General features: G+C 44.3%; 1 protein-coding gene across 1 annotated transcript; it reads left to right on the top strand.

Moving 5' to 3' along the window:
* The first annotated feature begins 10707 nt into the window (after nt 1-10707).
* Nucleotides 10708-16624, top strand: LOC109871898 (spermatogenesis-associated protein 2-like). The gene is made up of 3 exons (XM_031806929.1): nt 10708-10919; nt 13108-13945; nt 14121-16624. The coding sequence occupies exons 2-3, from the start codon at nt 13610-13612 to the stop codon at nt 15459-15461; spliced, it is 1677 nt and encodes a 558-aa protein (XP_031662789.1). The 5' UTR covers nt 10708-10919; nt 13108-13609; the 3' UTR covers nt 15462-16624.
* The last annotated feature ends 2113 nt before the right edge of the window (nt 16625-18737 follow it).

Genomic DNA, 18737 nt, shown 5'->3' with positions numbered 1-18737 from the left:
TTCTGTATCTATGGACGCGAACCAGTCGTTCAGTCTTGTTGTTCTGTATCTATGGACGTGACCCAGTCGTTCAGTCTTGTTGTTCTGTATCTATGGACGCGACCCAGTCGTTCATTCTATTGGTTCTGTATCTATGGATGCGACCCAGTCGTTCAGTCTTGTTGTTCTGTATCTATGGACGCGTCCCAGTCGTTCAGTCTATTGGTTCTGTATCTATGGACGCGACCCAATCGTTCAGTCTTGTTGTTCTGTATCTATGGACGTGACCCAGTCGTTCAGTCTTGTTGTTCTGTATCTATGGACGCGACCCAGTCGTTCAGTCTTTTTGTTCTGTATCTATGGACGCGACCCAGTCGTTCAGTCTTGTTGTTCTGTATCTATGGACATGACCCAGTCGTTCAGTCTTGGTTTTCTGTATCTATGGACGCCTCCCAGTCGTTCAGTCTTGTTGTTCTGTATCTATGGACGCGAACCAGTCGTTCAGTCTTGTTGTTCTGTATCTATGGTCGCGAACCAGTCGTTCAGTCTTGTTGTTCTGTATCTATGGACGTGACCCAGTCGCTCAGTTTTGGTTTTCTGTATCTATGGACGCCTCCCAGTCGTTCAGTCTTGTTGTTCTGTATCTATGGATGCAACCCAGTCAGTCGTTCTCAATGTTCCATTGCCATACTGGCTGGAAACGATCGTATCCCTTGTTTGCTAGCTAGCCAAATATGGCTAACTTACAGTCAAGTCAAGAAGAATAACAACAGTAGCTGCCTTTGTTTAAATTGTTTTCTTGTGACACTTATTTGGATAGAGCCATAACAATGGCACAGAAAATGTGCTCTCTAGCACATAGCTCTCCTGTAGTTCAGGCGAAACAACACAGCTAACACAATCACTTCAAACATGGAAGCTGTAAAGACTGCAAACTAGCTGCACTTCATTTCGTTTTACCTTTTGTAAATTGACATGTCTTTGTAAATATCCATAAAAATTATGCCATCTGATTCATGATTTTGACTGGCTGAGAAATCCTACCCAACCCAATGTAGCAAGTGTCCACTGAAAATATCCACTGAAAACTAAATGTTAGTCGAAAAGAAATGTTAAATAATGCCTAGATGCTTTTTATAGAGGAGATCAAGTTCCTGCCCTGCCTTTAAGGTCTTCGAAAGCCAAGTTAACAAACAAATCACCGCCTCCAACTGCTCTTAAATGCATACAGAATGTCCATAGATACAGAACAACAAGACTGAACGACTGGGTCGCGTCCATAGATACAGAACAAAAGTAAAACTAAATGCATGCTCTTCAACCGATCGCTGCCTGCACCTGCCCACCTGTCCAACATCACTACTCTGGACGGTTCTGACCTAGAATATGTGGACAACTACAAATACCTAGGTGTCTGTTTAGACTGTAAACTCTCCTTCCAGACCCACATTAAGCATCTCCAATCCAAAATTAAATCTAGAATTGGCTTCCTGTTTCTCAACAAAGCATCCTTCACTTATGCTGCCAAACTTACCCTCGTAAAACTGACTATCCTACCGATCCTCAACTTCAGCGATGTCATTTACAAAATGCTTCCAATACGCTACTCAGCAAACTGGATGCAGTCTATCACAGTGCCATCCGTTTTGTTTCTAAATCACCTTACACCACCCACCACTGCAACCTGCATGCTCTCGTCGGCTGGCCCACGCTACATATTCGTCGCCAAACCCACTGGCTCTAGGTCATCTATAAGCCTATGCTAGGTAAAGCTCTGCCTTATCTCAGTTCACTGGTCACGATAACAACACCCACCCGTAGCACACGTTCCAGCAGGTACAGTGGGGCAAAAAAGTATTTCGTCAGCCACCAATTGTGCAAGTTCTCCTTCTTAAAAAGAGAGTCCTGGTGCAGGTCTACAATTTTGTTTCTGGTGTCCTTTGACAGCTCTTTGGTCTTGGCCATAGTGGAGTTTGGAGAGTGACTGTTTGAGGTTGTGGACAGGTGTATTTTATACTGATAACAAGTTCAAACAGGTGCCATCAATACAGGTAACGAGAGGAGGACAGAGGAGCCTCTTAAAGAAGAAGTTACAGGTCTGTGAGAGCCAGAAATCGTGTTTGTTTGTAGGTGACCAAATACTTATTTTCCACCATCATTTGCAAATAAATTCATTAAAAATCCTACAATGTGATTTTCTAGATTTTTTTCTCTAATGTTATCTGTCATAGTTGAAGTGTACCTATGATGAAATTTACAGGCCTCTCTCATATTTTTAAGAAGGAGAACTTGCACAATTGGTGGCTGACTAAATACTTTTTTGCCCCACTGTATATCTCACTGATCATCCCCAAAGCCAACACCTCATTTGGCTGCATTTCCTTCCAGTTCTCTGCTGCCAGTGACTGGAACGAATTGCAAAAATTTCTGAAGCAGGAGACTTATATTTCCCTCACCAACTGTAAACATCAGCTACCTGAGCAGCTAACCGATCACTGCAGCTGTACATAGTCCATCTGTAAATAGCCCACCCACTGCACTTTTGCACACCAGTGTTAATCTGCTAAATTGTAATTCTTTGCAACTATGGCCTAATTATGGCCTACCTCCTCATTCCTTTTGCACACACTGTACATAGACTTCCTTTTTTCTACTGTGTCATTGACTTGTTTATGTTATTGGCTTGTTTGTTTACTCCATGTGTAACTCTGTGTTATTGTCTGTGTCACACTGCATTGCTTTATCTTGGCCAGGTCACAGTTGCAAATGAGAACTTGTTCTCAACTGGCCTACCTGGTTAAATAAAGGTGAAATAAATGTTTTTTTTAAACACTGCTTTGCTTTATCTTGGCCAGGTCGCAGTTGTAAATGAGAACTTGTTCTCAACTGGCCTACCTGGTTAAATAAAGGTTAAATATGTATATATATTTAAATGATCACGTTCCCACACTGACTAACTGGGTGGAGGCTCAATGATTTAACGTTACGTTAGCCTACATGATACACCAGTAAAGTAATAAATTATATAGCTGTCAGCTATATTTGTCATGACTTAGCGTTCTTTGTGCAGCTTCAAATGTCGAACAAAGTTGGAAATTGTTGCGCCTCCGTCTGTAATTTTCTTCCCTCATGCTTTGCAAGTTGCAATCCGTTTTCTGTTGATACAACGTTGTCTTTATATCCGAAAATAATAATTTTGGAAATCATCTTTCCAAGGGCTCCGTCTGAGTTCACCTGCCGACGTTCCTAGTCACTGCCACTCATAACTTTTTCTCAGCTGGCACAATTTGACTGGCTGCTGTCCGATTCAAATTGTAATCTGTTAAATGAAGAGTTGATGTGCTACATAAATATAGCCATGGTATATTAGCCATGGTATATTGGCCATATACCACCTCCCCCCCTCCCCCGTGCCTTATTGCTTAATTAACTCTGGGGTGTGAAGACATATGCAGTCAATACATCCTCATTTTGTATTTCATAATACATCATTTCGAAAGTGTTCATGTTGAAAATGTGGAGTAGATTATGTAGATGGATAGGGAAAAAAACCTAATATAACCCCTTTTTAGAGTAAAAAAATAAATAAATGCATATATATAATATGCAATAAATCAAATGTTTACCCCCTTTTTTCGACCCAATTTCGTGGTATCCAATTGTTAGTAGTTACTATCTTGTTTCATCGCTACAACCCCTGTACGGGCTCGGGAGAGACGAAGGTCAAAAGCCATGCGTCCTCCGAAACACAACTCAACCAAGCCGCACTGCTTCTTAACACAGCGCGCATCCAACCCGGAAGCCAGACGCACCAATGCGTTGGCGGAAACACTGTGCACCTGGCGAACTGGTCAGCGTGCACTGCGCCCGCCACAGGAGTCCCTAGAGCGCGATGGGACAAGGATATCCCTACCGGCCAAACCCTCCCTACCCTGAGGACGCTAGGCCAATTATGCGTTGCCCCATGAACCTCCCGGTCGCGGCCGGCTGCGACAGAGTCTGTGCTCGAACCCAGAGTCTATGGTGGCACAGCTAACATTGCCTTAGACCACTGCGCCACCTGGGAGGCTAGAGTAAATTTTAAGGATGCAAAATGTTAAGTTGTGTGTAGACTTTCAGCAACTGTAAAGCCATGAGATAGTTTGACCTGCTCCACTACCTCAGGGCCTGTTAGGTAACACACACACCTCATTGCAGCGTAATATCCACCTAACGTTGACCTGCTCCACTACCTCAGGGCCTGTTAGGTAACACACACACCTCATTGCAGCGTAATATCCACCTAACGTTGACCTGCTCCACTACCTCAGGGCCTGTTAGGTAACACACACACCTCATTCCAGCGTAATATCCACCTAACGTTGACCTGCTCCACTACCTCAGGGCCTGTTAGATAACACACACACCTCATTGCAGCGTAATATCCACCTAACTTGGACCTGCTCCACTACCTCAGGGCCTGTTAGGTAACACACACACCTCATTGCAGCATAATATCCACCTAACTTGGACCTGCTCCACTACCTCAGGGCCTGTTAGATAACACACACACCTCATTGCAGCATAATATCCACCTAACTTGGACCTGCTCCACTACCTCAGGGCCTGTTAGGTAACACACACACCTCATTGCAGCGTAATATCCACCTAACTTGGACCTGCTCCACTACCTCAGGGCCTGTTAGGTAACACACACACCTCATTGCAGCGTAATATCCACCTAACTTGGACCTGCTCCACTACCTCAGGGCCTGTTAGGTAACACACCTCATTGCGACGAGGCAGATCAGTCTACTGTGGTTTTACTGTGTGTGTCCTTGTACTACCTCTTCTCCCCTTGAGAAACAACTAGATGAAGACGTAAGAAAAATGGAAAGTGTATCTTTTCAAACTGTTTTGCTATGGGTGTGTACTAATGAATTCACCCCTGGACACAACGCGGGCCAATGTTCAGATATAAATGTTTGATGTAGAGCATCCTACATTTATTCACCACCAACTGAATTTAGCTCTGCCCGGAGTTCCCCTGAAGTACTTAATTAAAAATACTTTAAAGTACTACTTCACTATTTATATTTTTTACAACTTTTACTCAACTACATTCCTAATGAAAATAATCTACTTTTTACTCCATTCATTTTCCCTGACACCCAAAAGTACTCGTTACATTTCGAACGCTTGACAGGAAAATTGGCCAATTCACGCACTTATTAAGAGAACATCCCTGGTCATCCCTACTGCCTCTGATCTGGCGGACTCAGTAAACACAAATGCTTCATTTGTAAAGTGTAGGAGTGTGCCCCTGGCTATCCTTACAAGTTGAAAACAAGAAAATGGTGCCGTCTGGTTTGCTTAATAATTAATTTTTACTTTTGATACTTAAGTATATTTTAAACCAAATGCTTTTAGACTTTTACTCAAATAGTATTTTACTGAGTGACTTTCACTTTTACTTGAGTCAATTTCTATTAAGGTAACTTTACTTTTACTCAAGAATGACAATTCGGTACTTTTTCCACCACTGTAAAAACGTTGATCATAAAAATGTGCATTACCGTAGTTTCCGGACTATAAACCGCTGCTTTATTCCCACGCTTTGAACCTCGCGGTTTATACAATGACGCGGCTAATTTATGGATTTTTCCCGCTTTCACAAGATTCATGCCGCCAAAAAACTGATCGAGCGCGCTCAAACTTCCCATCATTCTGATTACGGTAGTAATTTTGTAACCCTCATCATGGCGAAGACACGGAGAAATGCATATGATGCAGCTGTCAAATTGAAGGCGATCGATCTGGCTGTTGGAAAAGGAAATAGAGCTGATGCACGGGAGCTTGGCCTTAATGATTCGATGATAAGACGTTGGAAACAGCAGCGTGAGGAACTGACTCAGTGCAAAAAGACAACAAAAGCTTTCAGAGGGAAGAAAAGCAGATGGCCCAAAGTATTTGCAGCCACTCGACATCAGTGTAAATCGTGCATTTAAGGTGGCGCTCCGTGTTCAGTGGGAGGCTTGGATGACAAGTGGGGAGAAATCCTTCACTAAAACGGGCCGCATGCGAAGAGCAACTTATGGTCAAGTCTGCCAGTGGGTGCTGACAGCGTGGAGCATTGTCAAAAAACCCACTATCATCAATGGGTTTCGAAAGGCTGGACTGCTGCGTGTTGAAGGGGCAGCATGAGCTCAGCGGGGAATTTGCCTCCGGATGAAAGTGATGAGAGCGACAATGAAAACGATCCAACATCGGATGAAGCAATTCTGAGGCTATTCAACTCCAACACCAAAGGAGATGACTTCAGTGGTTTCAGTGCACAGGAGGAGGAAGATAGTGACCAATGACTTTCTTGGTAGGCTACTGTTTAATTTTTGTTACAAGCCGTGTTTCGTTAAAGCCTATTTATTTTTGTTACAAGCCGTGTTTCGTTAAAGCCTATTTATTTTTGTTACAAGCCGTGTTTCGTTAAAGCCTATTTATTTTTGTTACAAGCCGTTTAAAGGCTGTGTAAAGTTCATTTGTTTCAATGTACCGGTAGGCACCTGCGGCTTATAGACATGTGCGGTTTATTTATTTTTAATAATTCAGTGGGTGCGGTTTATATTCAGGTGCGCTTAATAGTCCAGAAATTACGGTACATATATTAAACTATTGTAGCCATTCAAAGTATTTACATGGAAAGAGGAAGCTACAGACATTTAAACCTAGCTTCACTGGTAGCTCACTAGTGGCCCCTCAGCAAAAAGTAATGACAAATACATGATGTTGGAACGGATGCAATGATAGTATCCTCACACAACATGGATACATAACATAGATAACATAGATTCTACAAAGTAGCCACCCTTTGCCAGCTTTGCACACTCTTGGAATTCTCTCAACCACCTTCACCTGGAATGCTTTCCCAACAGTCATGAAGGAGTTCCCACATATGCTGAGTACTTGTTGGCTGCTTTTCCTTCACTCTCTGGTCCAACTCATCCCAAACCATCTCCATTCAGTTGAGGTCGGGTGATTGTGGCGACCAGGTCAAATCAATCAATCAAATGTATTTATGAAGCCCTTCTTACATCAGCCGATGTCACAAAGTGCTGTACAGAAACCCAGCATAAAACCCCAAACAGCAAGCAATGCAGATGTAGAAACACGTGGCTAGGAAAAGCTCCCTAGAAAGGCAGGAACCTGGGAAGAAACCTAGAGAGGAACCAGGCTCTGAAGGGTGGCCAGTCCTCTTCTGGCTGTGCCGGATGGATATTATAACAGTACATGGCCAATATGTTCAAACGTTCATAGATGACCAACAGGGTCAATAATAATAATCACAGTGGTTGTAGAGGGGGCAACAGGTCAGCACCTCACGAGAAAATGTAATTTGGCTTTTCATAGACGATCATTCAGAGTTAGAGACAGCAGGTGCGGTAGAGAGAGAGAGTCAAAAACAGCAGGCCCGGGACAAGGTAGCACATCCAGTGAACAGGTCAGCGTTCCATAGCCGCAGGCAGAACAGTTGAAACTGGAGCAGCAGCAGGTGGACTGGGGTGGACTGGGGACAGCAAGGAGTCATCAGGCCAGGTAGTCCTAAAGCATGGTCCTAGGGCTCAGGTCCTCCGAGAGAAGAGAGAAAGAGAGAGAGTTAGAGGGAGCACACTTAAATTCACACAGGACACCGGATAAATTCTACTTGAATTGAAGTAACAATAAGAAATACTCCAGATATAACAGACTGATCCTAGCCCCCCGACACAAACTATTGCAGCATAAATACTGGCTGAGATAGGAGGGGTCGGAAGACACTGTGGCCCAGTCCGACAATACCCCCGGACAGGGCCAAATAGCTAGGATATAACCCCACCCACTTTGCCAAAGCACAGCCCCCACACTACTAGAGGGATATCTTCAAACCACCAACGTAGTACCCTGAGACAAGGCTGAGTATAGCCCACGAAGATCTCCCCCACGGCATCTCACTCACAGCACTCCATCCGTCTCCTTTTTGGTCAAATAGCCCTTAGAATGCCAATAGTGTTCAAAGCTGTCATCAAGGCAAAGGGTGGCTACTTTGAAGAATCTAAAATCTATTTTGATGTGTTAAACACTTTGGTTACTACATGATTCTATTTGTGTTATTTCATAGTTTTGATGTCTTCTATTATTCTACAATGTAGAAAATAGTAAAAATGAAAACCCTTGAATGAGTAGACGTGTATATCATTTTTTCATTACCCAACACTCATTAAAACCCACCACCTTATTCTACTACTTTAACCCTATCTGATCCTACCCAACGCCCACGACCTGAGAGGACGGGACACTACTGTTAACTGCAATTTTCTGAATTATCTTATGACCAGAACAAAACTACTTATTTCACTTAACTAAAGATTGAACTGAATGGTATTTCTTTAAAAATAGGGACCTGGCTGACATGGATTGGTTCCTCACCTTATTCTCCTTGTATCCATGGTTGTTGGTAATTTACCAGGTAGCAAGAATCAAAACATATACAAGGACTGAAGCATCCTTACTCAACTAGAGTAACAGTTTTCTCTTTGAAAGGATAGTCTTGTCTGACATAAAAATGCATTAAGGGGAAAGGATCCAAAGACACAGAGTCTGATTAACTTTCTGCACATCTCTTTATTTACCATGCTGGCTGCCATGGTTAACACAAACGCAGGACATTCAATCCTACTTGAATTCAAGTAGCAATAAGTATGCCTACCTCTCAGGGAGGTCAAACAGGTGTGTGTGTGTGTCTTAGTCAGATTATCCCGTGTCCACAGCAACACTAATAATTATTATCTGCCCCCAGTGAATGTGGTTTACTATGGTCTTAGCCATGCTCTCACTAACCCTCATTATGTCTTTCTCCCCTTCCAGGGGGCCTGAGGCTCTTGGACTGTGACTGAGGACCCACTCCCCACACACCCAGAAACTTGGGTTTCATTACATACCATGTGACTGAGGACACCCTGGCCTGACACCTGGATGTGCCTGACCCACTCCCCACACACCCAGAAACTTGGGTTTCATTACATACCATGTGACTGAGGACACCCTGGCCTGACACCTGGATGTGCCTGACCCACTCCCCACACACCCAGAAACTTGGGTTTCATTACTTACCATGTGACTGAGGACACCCTGGCCTGACACCTGGATGTGCCTGACCCACTCCCCACACACCCAGAAACTTGGGTTTCATTACTTACCATGTGACTGAGGACACCCTGGCCTGACACCTGGATGTGCCTGACCCACTCCCCACACACCCAGAAACTTGGGTTTCATTACTTACCATGTGACTGAGGACACCCTGGCCTGACACCTGGATGTGCCTGACCCACTCCCCACACACCCAGAAACTTGGGTTTCATTACTTACCATGTGACTGAGGACACCCTGGCCTGACACCTGGATGTGCCTGACCCACTCCCCACACACCCAGAAACTTGGGTTTCATTACTTACCATGTGACTGAGGACACCCTGGCCTGACACCTGGATGTGCCTGACCCACTCCCCACACACCCAGAAACTTGGGTTTCATTACTTACCATGTGACTGAGGACACCCTGGCCTGACACCTGGATGTGCCTGACCCACTCAGAAACTTGGGTTTCATTACTTACCATGTGACTTTATTAAAAGCTATCTAGCCATAGGATCTTGAAGTGTGAGTACTTTCTCTATGGTCATTATGGATATTGTCTGAGCCTGCTGGCCACTGATACTGGTATTACCCTTTCCTTATTGAAATGGTGGATAAAGGAAGACTATGCTTTCATTTTCAATTCAAACACAATGAAGACATTGTTAGATTGCTTTTATACTGCCTATCTCTCCATCTCTCTCGCAAATCAAATACAGATTCGTTCAAACTGGATGTGTGACTTCTTTTCCCAATGATTTCCTAAGGCTTATTCCATACCAATGCTAGATGAGGCTGAATGGACACAACACCACACACAACCACAATGCAACTAATTCATCTCATTGGTACATGAGATGTTCAGTCTGTTGAATATTTCATTCATGAAAATATGGATTATATCTCTATTTGAGTTAAATATGAGGTTCTGTTGTGATCACAATAAAATCCTAACAATTCAATAAAGAGTCCCACAGTCAGGCAGACAAATCTGAATGTTCTTTCATAAAGTGACAACAATTAGTTTCCCTGGCTGATATGGTTTCTACTTAGAGATACTATTTGAGTAAATTAATAGATGACATTCACTGCTATAAACCTTTCTCCAATATAATCGGATAATTTACACAGACCCACTACGGAACTTCGTGTGAAAATGCGTTCCATGGACTGTTTTGCCAACGAGCTCAATGTTTTCCAAAAACGGATGATCCCAATAATTTAGGTAGCCTAGTAAACGTTACTCCCTCTGGCATGTTCTATTGCGACCTGTCTGGGACTCGTTGTTTCCCTGTTTACTACTCAAAGAGATTTTACTTATTAAGTCGAAGACGAAATTTACTGCAATACACTGGTCTCAAATATATTAGCATAAGTAGGCTATACTGAACCATGGCGGAACCACTGTAAAATGAGTCTTTTTTTCTGTTATTACTTGTTTCAACAGACTCAAACCCATCCTCTGCCTCCCTCAGTCTTTTCAACCTCCTCTCTTTCCCTCCAATCCTCCTCCTTCTGAAAAGGTTCAACTTTTCCCAGCCTAAATGATTTCTTAGCCTCCTCGAGAGACAGCCCTGTACTCCCTCCTCTTTAAAGTGGAGCCTCACCCACAGCAATCAACCCGTCTTTATTCCGAGCGAGTGGCGGTTCTACGGTCGTCTCCAGGCGCGTTCCTGAACAGGGCCAAACCCCTCTCCGGAGAGTGCCCGTGCGCCAGCTGATCCGGATGAACTGTCACAACCCGGAGCCTGCGCACTGAGGCCACGGGGATTTCCAGCAGTACAGCGGAAAAGGTAAGGTGCTGAATGTCCGTGGCGTCTCTCTCTCTCTGATGAAACAGGTTTTACAACAGCAGAACATTAAACATGCATAGCTCGCCTTTGACGCGTCTGTCTGGACATGTGTGAAGGGCCCAGAGATGTCCGTTCTCTGTGCGGCTGGGGACCATCAAACAGTTCCTAGCTAACGGTAGTTAGCTCCTGTGGCTAACGCCCATTAGCACCACAGCTTGCCAGCTCTGGCTTGTACATGACACTTCCACTGCGTACCCAGCTGATCATTGTTAACGTTGCAAGGCGTTATTGTTCAATTCGATGTATAATAACGTTGTAGTCGTGGTTAACTGGTGGGAACAACGCAGGCTAACATAGTCGGCAAGCTAACCCAGGTGGTTGTGTGTTTTCAGATGCTAACTAGTTAGCTAGCTTGCTAAGCGGAGTACTAGAAGTTCGTCCCTTGCGCAGCTGGTCCTTTGCCTTCAATTTCGGTCACCAAATAGCTTAGCCAGGTCAAACACATTTTCACTAATATTAAATCAATAAATCATAGCACGTTTTTGGGTTCATTCAGTGGTTTCATGTCAAATATATTTTTTTTAAGTACCATTTTTATATTCCTAGAACACAAGTTGAAAATAATACTGTTTCTGCTTCCTGTTGTTTATTTTTTAAATATAATTTATAGCAGTGAGTGTCGAAACAACGGTTTTAAATGTCCCAATTCACAATCATTATTCTGAAATATGTTGTGATATGTTGAAGACCAATGCATAAAAAAAATACTCCCTATAAACACCTGTCACACTTGTGTTCAGATGACTTGTATTTTGCCAAATTAGTACCTTTTAAACTGCTCATGCAGTTACCAAGCGGTACTCCAGACTGAAATTGATTAGGTTGTTCTACTATAATCAATTGCACACGCAGATTAATCACTCATGTCAAGAATGTATGGAAATCAATGGAACTGGGATAATTGGCTGCTGCTATGTGCCATTTGCACTCTACTTAAATAAATAAATAAAAAACACAACACACTTGGGTATACTACCTGTCGATAGATTAGAACAGTTATCAACTCATCTCCTTGTGGGACAATGTTTACGGTAGATGGCCAATACTAAACAAGGCAGTAGCAGTGATTTGCTGATTCACTTTTCAATTCAAATATAGCCATTGCTTAGTTATGCCTTTCTATTTTGAAATTGTTGCATGTTGATCATTTTATTTACAGCGATCTGGATGAAAGGAATTGCAGAATTAGCAAGTGCCGGGATGATACAAGTATTGGGAAAGTAGTTAGTATCGTGGGAAGGAAACACAAAGCATATTTAATTTCTTTAGGAAAACAGCCCTAATGTTGGAAACATCATTATGTTGTCATCCAGAGTCACATGTATTTATTTTCCAAGCTATAGCGCACAACATTTTACATACAGCAGGCTTTTTTACAGGACAAATAGTTTGGTCTGCTTTGTTTTAACTCTGAACTTCATTGCCCTAGAATTTGGCAGCATATTTGCAGCCCTATAGTTAGCCAAACCTTACACTGACGCAAACACTAATTTGAATGTCAAAAGGATATTGCTGTGAAATGCAGATTTTGAGATTAAATTACATTTGAGGTCAGACTGCATGGTAAAACATTGTCAATTATATTTCTCTATTTTGAAATCAATACAAATATGCAGGTAATATAGGTAACTTCAGAGCTTGCTATATTCATGAATCAGCATACCATGTAGCCATCTGCATTTTGAGTTGTTACTTTTTCTGTTGATCATTCATGCAAAGTGGATGCGGGTGCAGTTTTTTGCTAAATGGTTAGCTAGCTATTTAGTGCACTGTGGGGCAAAAAATCCATCTATCCATCCATGCTACACACTGCACATTTAGTGTCAGTAACAGAGGGGGTGTGTCACTCACTAGGATACATATTCCCTTCCCCTCAATCACGCGCACACACACACTGAGATCGATGTTCTCTACCCCCTTTGTTTCAATGGGCCATTTAGCATGTTTGGAACATATTTGGCTGCTTCTGTGTCACCTGATGTCAGCATTGCATGAATGCAGAGAAAGAAGGGAAGTGTCCCAAGCTCAATACGTCATCTTTATTGGCACAGTGAAGTGTGTGTGTGTGTGTGGTGTGCGCATATGTGTGTTCAATATCCTACCGCATATCCCTCTTTTGTCGTTGCAGCTTGGAGTTTAAAAAAAATGCACAGCATCATGATCATGACCTTCTCTGCCTGGCGACCTTGAATTCACTACCTTTGACAGGGCAGAGGCTAGAGCTCCGGATGCAACTCAGGACCACCAAATGGTGAACCACCAGCCCCCTCTGACCTTATTTTATTTCCCACATTTTCCCTGGAGAGCCCACATAGACTGCTAATAAAATAACCAGAGATGCCCCAAAGCAGAGGGTGGTCTTACAGGCAAAAGCCAATTGCCCTAAACCAGGAAGCAGTTAAGTTCAATACTACTACCAATCCCCTTTCGTCTTTAGAATGGTGACGGCTTCCTGATTGAGGCCAGAGGCGTGTTCTTGTGCATTTCTCAAAATCCTCAGCGGAGTCTATTTGTGTGCATGTCCTGAGATGGTGGCAGAGAGGGGCTGCTGAGTGTCGTCCCGGTCCTTGGCATGAGAGGGGGAGTGAGAGAGGAGTGTCACGGCTGAGCAGTTCACTGCTGCGCCGCCAATGGATGCTAAACTGCAAGAGGACCTGTTCCGGAGGTACGTGGCATGCCTGGAGAGGCGGCTGGAGGACGGAGGGGGGAATGCGGGCCCTGGGAGAGGCACATCACAGAGGGGCAGCGAGGCCCTACTCTCCACGGCCACGGCCCTGCTGGGGGCCTACCAGCCAGACCCGGGCCAGAGGTTCCGCATGGTGCGCTTCTATGAGGTGGTGGAGAATGCCATGCGCTGCCTGAGAGGCTGCAGTCTGCGTGGCCTGGAGAGAGCCTTCCTCACCCTGGAGACGGTCTGCACCAACCTGCTGCTCTTCCCCTGGAAGAAAGAGTTCCGCTGCATCAAGGTACCATCATCTAAAGCTTCTGGAATGGACTTGTTTCTCTCATCTGACTGTTCTGATGGCAGGATTAATATATATATTAATATGGTTCCTGATGTTAAACATTGTATTGCATTTCAATGAATTTGCTGGAACAGTCCTTAATAATTGTGTCCTCCTTTGTGTCTCCCCCTTCTAGACCTTCACAGGCCCGTATGTCTACCACCTTCAGGCTGTCTTGTGTGACGCCGATCTCCGTTCCCTCCTGCGTTCCATGGGCTACTCCCATGACCACGAGCTCCAGTTCCATGTCCGGGACCACCCTGGTGGCCCGGCCCACCTCCGGCAGCTAGCCTTCGAGCTCTTCCTGGCCCAGGCAGAGTGTCGTCTCCTTGGGGAGGTGGTGGCTCTGGCCCGGGGCTCAGCCTCTGAGCTGGAGGCCCTGGAGCAACGGAGGGGCTGCCGGGACGACGCAGCCGGCTGTGCCGAGGTCCTTCGGCGGCGGGACAGCCTCGGGGCTGACATGGCCCGGCTCTCTGTGCGACCAGTGGACATAGGTCACCCTCACCATCTGAGGAGAGGGGGAAGGCCGTCCAAGTCAGTGGATGTGACGGATGGAGCTGGGCATTGGCACACAGCCAGTAAGCCTGTCCTGAAAGCCTCTCTGAGCCTTAGGAAGGAACCTCTGTTTGTGGATGCAGAGGAGGACATGAAGGATGAGATCATCAGGCCCAGCACCTCCATATCCATGTTTTCTGTGGCTGCCCCGCCTTCTTACAGCCCCTTGGCTGACTTCTTCCCTATCCAATCACCGCCCTCGGTTGATGCCTACTCCTCCTACCACCTCTCCTCATTGGATGAGATTGATCTGTACACAGAGAGGGGTGGGCCTGGGGTTGGAGGTCGACAGACTCCTTCCAGACCTTCGTCCAGGGAACCCTGGGATGCCAGGGATGGCTGGGCGTTCAAAGCCCATGGCGGACTCTCTTCTCTGGGGGTGAAGTGTCAGGGTTGTGGCCTGGGCTGCTCCAGCCTGGCCTCCTGCCCTAGGTGTGACATGATCCTGTGCCCGGCCTGTCGCGACATCGACCCCTCCCCCTGTTGTGGCCTGCAGGAGTACCCAACCCCCAAATCACCCCGCCCCATGGATGGCTACCTCCCCGTCAAGGAGAAGCTGTCAGTATACTCCAACACCCACTCTTCCCACCCCCACATGCACCCTCATCCCCTCACCCTCACCCAACAGCACACCCACCCCCACCCCCAGATGGTAGAGAAACCCCTTATGGCCACCAAGCTGTTTCCCAGCAAGTCGGTAGCCAATGCTGACCGAGCAAGTCTGGGGGGGTCGCGGTGCGGGTTCTGTAACAAGCCGGGCGCGTCTCACACCTGTGTGAACTGCTCCAAGGTATCGTGTGACTCATGTATGAGCCTGTACGGCAAAGACTTGTGCACACGTAAAAACCCCCAGCACAGCTTTGTCCCCAACCATCAGCTCAACTTTAAGTCTGGAACCATATCACACCTGGTCTACCGATGAGCAGGGAGTGAACTCTCTCACTTTCCTCTCACCCTTCCCTTGCACTTTCCCCTGCCCTTTCTTTCCTCCCCTCCCTCATATCATCTCTATCAGATGTATGCCTCTGGAATACATACATTATACATGTTCATAGGGAGTCCTCTCTCTCTCTGCCTTGTAAAAGATCATGCTTTTTTAACTGGTTCCTCTTCTTCCTTACTGCTCCACCCCCTCTAGCTTAGTCATGTGACGTCGTAGGGCTTCCCAATCCCTTAAATCTATTCCTTCTTCAAACGAAACGCGCCAGACGGCTCGAAGGAAAGCCGCCCAAACAAAACACAAGCTGACATAACTTGTCAGCCGAGGAGACTCCGTTAGATGTGTGTCGTACAGAAGACTTCTGAAACTGGATTGTGTGCACTGATGAACTTTTTAACCTTGAAAACCAATAGGAAAGAACACTGAACTTACACTGGAATGAAATAGTATATATTTTCAATGGTTCATTCCGTAGATCAATGTGAGACTGTTAGTTGGGTGGTGAAAGAGGCTGGAGTGAACATTTGGTGTGGGGGTTGATGCTTTAAAGGGATATTTTGAGACCGACTATTATGGCAACTGACAACTATTTAAAGAACAATCACTTGTACATTTACCCTTAAATATTTAAAGTGTATGGCTGAGGTTTACATGCTGCTGTGGAAATTGGAGATGTTTTGTTGTATCAGTTTATCATATCACTTACATTTTCACAACACACCTAAATTCTCAATCTCATCGCTATCATGCTGATATGTCACCCAGCTTCTTGGAGGTGGCTGTTGTTTTGAGTAATCCAATAAACTGGAGGACCCTAAGAAATTAAGTCTAAAGCCAGTGACAGTCCTGAAAATATATATGAACTTCACTCTTTGCTACACTGGCATTTAGACACTACAGGGAGAAGTTTCTGTTCTGACAGCTTACCCAGATGGTAATTCTCCCAACTGATCTTCAGTTAGTGTTTTACAACCTGTTCAAATACTGAGCTATATTGTATGCTGAAAAGAATGTGCTAAGAATCCCTATTTTCATGTCAATTAACTAATGTTAACACTTGGAGTCTACTGAATGACACTGGCATTTGGATTGTAGCTGCTGCTTTGGTCAGAGGTGAAAATAAATATCTTTGGCCACGCACACCAGTGGTGGGTTTGGCGTTGAAATGAGAATGCAGAAAATAACCCCATTCCTACTGTAAAATATGGTGGTGGATCTTTGATGTTATGAGGCTATTTTGCTTCCACTGGTCCTGGGGCCCTTAAGGTGGGGGCGGCAGGTAGCCTAGTGGTTAGAGTATTGGACTAGTAGCCGGAAGCATGTCGCTACACTACATTAACATCTGCTAACCATGTGTATGTGAGCAATAACATTTGATTCGGAAGGTTGCAAGTTCGAATCCCCGAGCTGACAAGGTACAAATCTGTAGCTCTTCCCCTGAACAAGGCAGTTAACCCACTGTTCTTAGGCCGTCATTGTAAATAAGAATTTGTTCTTAACTGACTTGCCTATTTAAATAAAAAGGTCAACAGTATCATGAACTTTCAGCAAGACAATAATCCCAAGTACACATCAAAATTCACAAAAATTGTTCATTGACAAAATCAACATTTTGCAATGGCAATCTGTCTCAGGACTTCTATCCAATTGAAAAGCTGTGGTTTGTTTGAATTGAAGAGGAACGTCCATAAACACAAAGGATTCTGTATAGAGGAATGGTCTATCATCCCTTTGAACGTGTTCTCCGACTCATGAAAAATGTTGGGGATTTTTATTTCTCTAAACAGTTATATTAGTATAAAATATCAATTCCCTTTTTTTTTTTTGTAGCATAAAATATTGCTCAGTATTTGAATTGATTTAATGCATTTTTGCTAATATTTATAAAGGGTGTACATTGGGGTAAAATACTCTATAACCTGACCCACAGTTCAGTCCATTTACTTAATATGGGCAAGCAGGAGCTGCAGGGGTGATTTAGACTCTGCTAAACATAGGTCTACCTGTGGGCAAACGTCATGACACTTCACACTTACAAAGTTAAACGTTCTGGTCATGCTGAAATCCTTATGTGGTGAGTGATGAAGAACACAGGACAAAGTTAAATGTTCTGGCCATGCTGAAATCCTTATGTGGTGAGTGATGAAGAACACAGGACAAAGTTAAATGTTCTGGCCATGCTGAAATCCTTATGTGGTGAGTGATGAAGAACACAGGACAAAGTTAAACGTTCTGGCCATGCTGAAATCCTTATGTGGTGAGTGATGAAGAACACAGGACAAAGTTAAACGTTCTGGCCATGCTGAAATCCTTATGTGGTGAGTGATGAAGAACACAGGACAAAGTTAAACGTTCTGGCCATGCTGAAATCCTTATGTGGTGAGTGATGAAGAACACAGGACAAAGTTAAACGTTCTGGTCATGCTGAAATCCTTATGTGGTGAGTGATGAAGAACACAGGACAAAGTTAAATGTTCTGGCCATGCTGAAATCCATATGTGGTGAGTGATGAAGAACACAGGACAAAGTTAAATGTTCTGGCCATGCTGAAATCCTTATGTGGTGAGTGATGAAGAACACAGGACAAAGTTAAACGTTCTGGCCATGCTGAAATCCTTATGTGGTGAGTGATGAAGAACACAGGACAAAGTTAAATGTTCTGGCCATGCTGAAATCCTTATGTGGTGAGTGATGAAGAACACAGGACAAAGTTAAACGTTCTGGCCATGCTGAAATCCTTATGTGGTGAGTGATGAAGAACACAGGACAAAGTTAAACGTTCTGGCCATGCTGAAATCCTTATGTGGTGAGTGATGAAGAACACAGGACAAAGTTAAACGTTCTGGCCATGCTGAAATCCTTATGTGGTGAGTGATGAAGAACACAGGACAAAGTTAAACGTTCTGGTCATGCTGAAATCCTTATGTGGTGAGTGATGAAGAACACAGGACAAAGTTAAATGTTCTGGCCATGCTGAAATCCATATGTGGTGAGTGATGAAGAACACAGGACAAAGTTAAATGTTCTGGCCATGCTGAAATCCTTATGTGGTGAGTGATGAAGAACACAGGACAAAGTTAAACGTTCTGGCCATGCTGAAATCCTTATGTGGTGAGTGATGAAGAACACAGGACAAAGTTAAATGTTCTGGCCATGCTGAAATCCTTATGTGGTGAGTGATGAAGAACACAGGACAAAGTTAAACGTTCTGGCCATGCTGAAATCCTTATGTGGTGAGTGATGAAGAACACAGGTAAA

Source organism: Oncorhynchus kisutch, linkage group LG27 (genome assembly GCF_002021735.2).
Source record: "Oncorhynchus kisutch isolate 150728-3 linkage group LG27, Okis_V2, whole genome shotgun sequence".
Lineage (NCBI taxonomy): Eukaryota > Metazoa > Chordata > Actinopteri > Salmoniformes > Salmonidae > Oncorhynchus > Oncorhynchus kisutch.
The sequence above is the reverse complement of the archived record's forward strand: the minus strand, read 5'-3'. Positions and strand labels throughout refer to the sequence as shown.

Coding starts and splice junctions, on each gene's coding strand:
- LOC109871898 (XM_031806929.1), top strand. CDS start 13,610: ATGGATGCTAAACTGCAAGAGGACCTGTTCCGGAGGTACGTGGCATGC. Junction 13,946..14,120: donor AAGAGTTCCGCTGCATCAAG/GTACCATCATCT, acceptor TCCCCCTTCTAG/ACCTTCACAGGCCCGTATGT.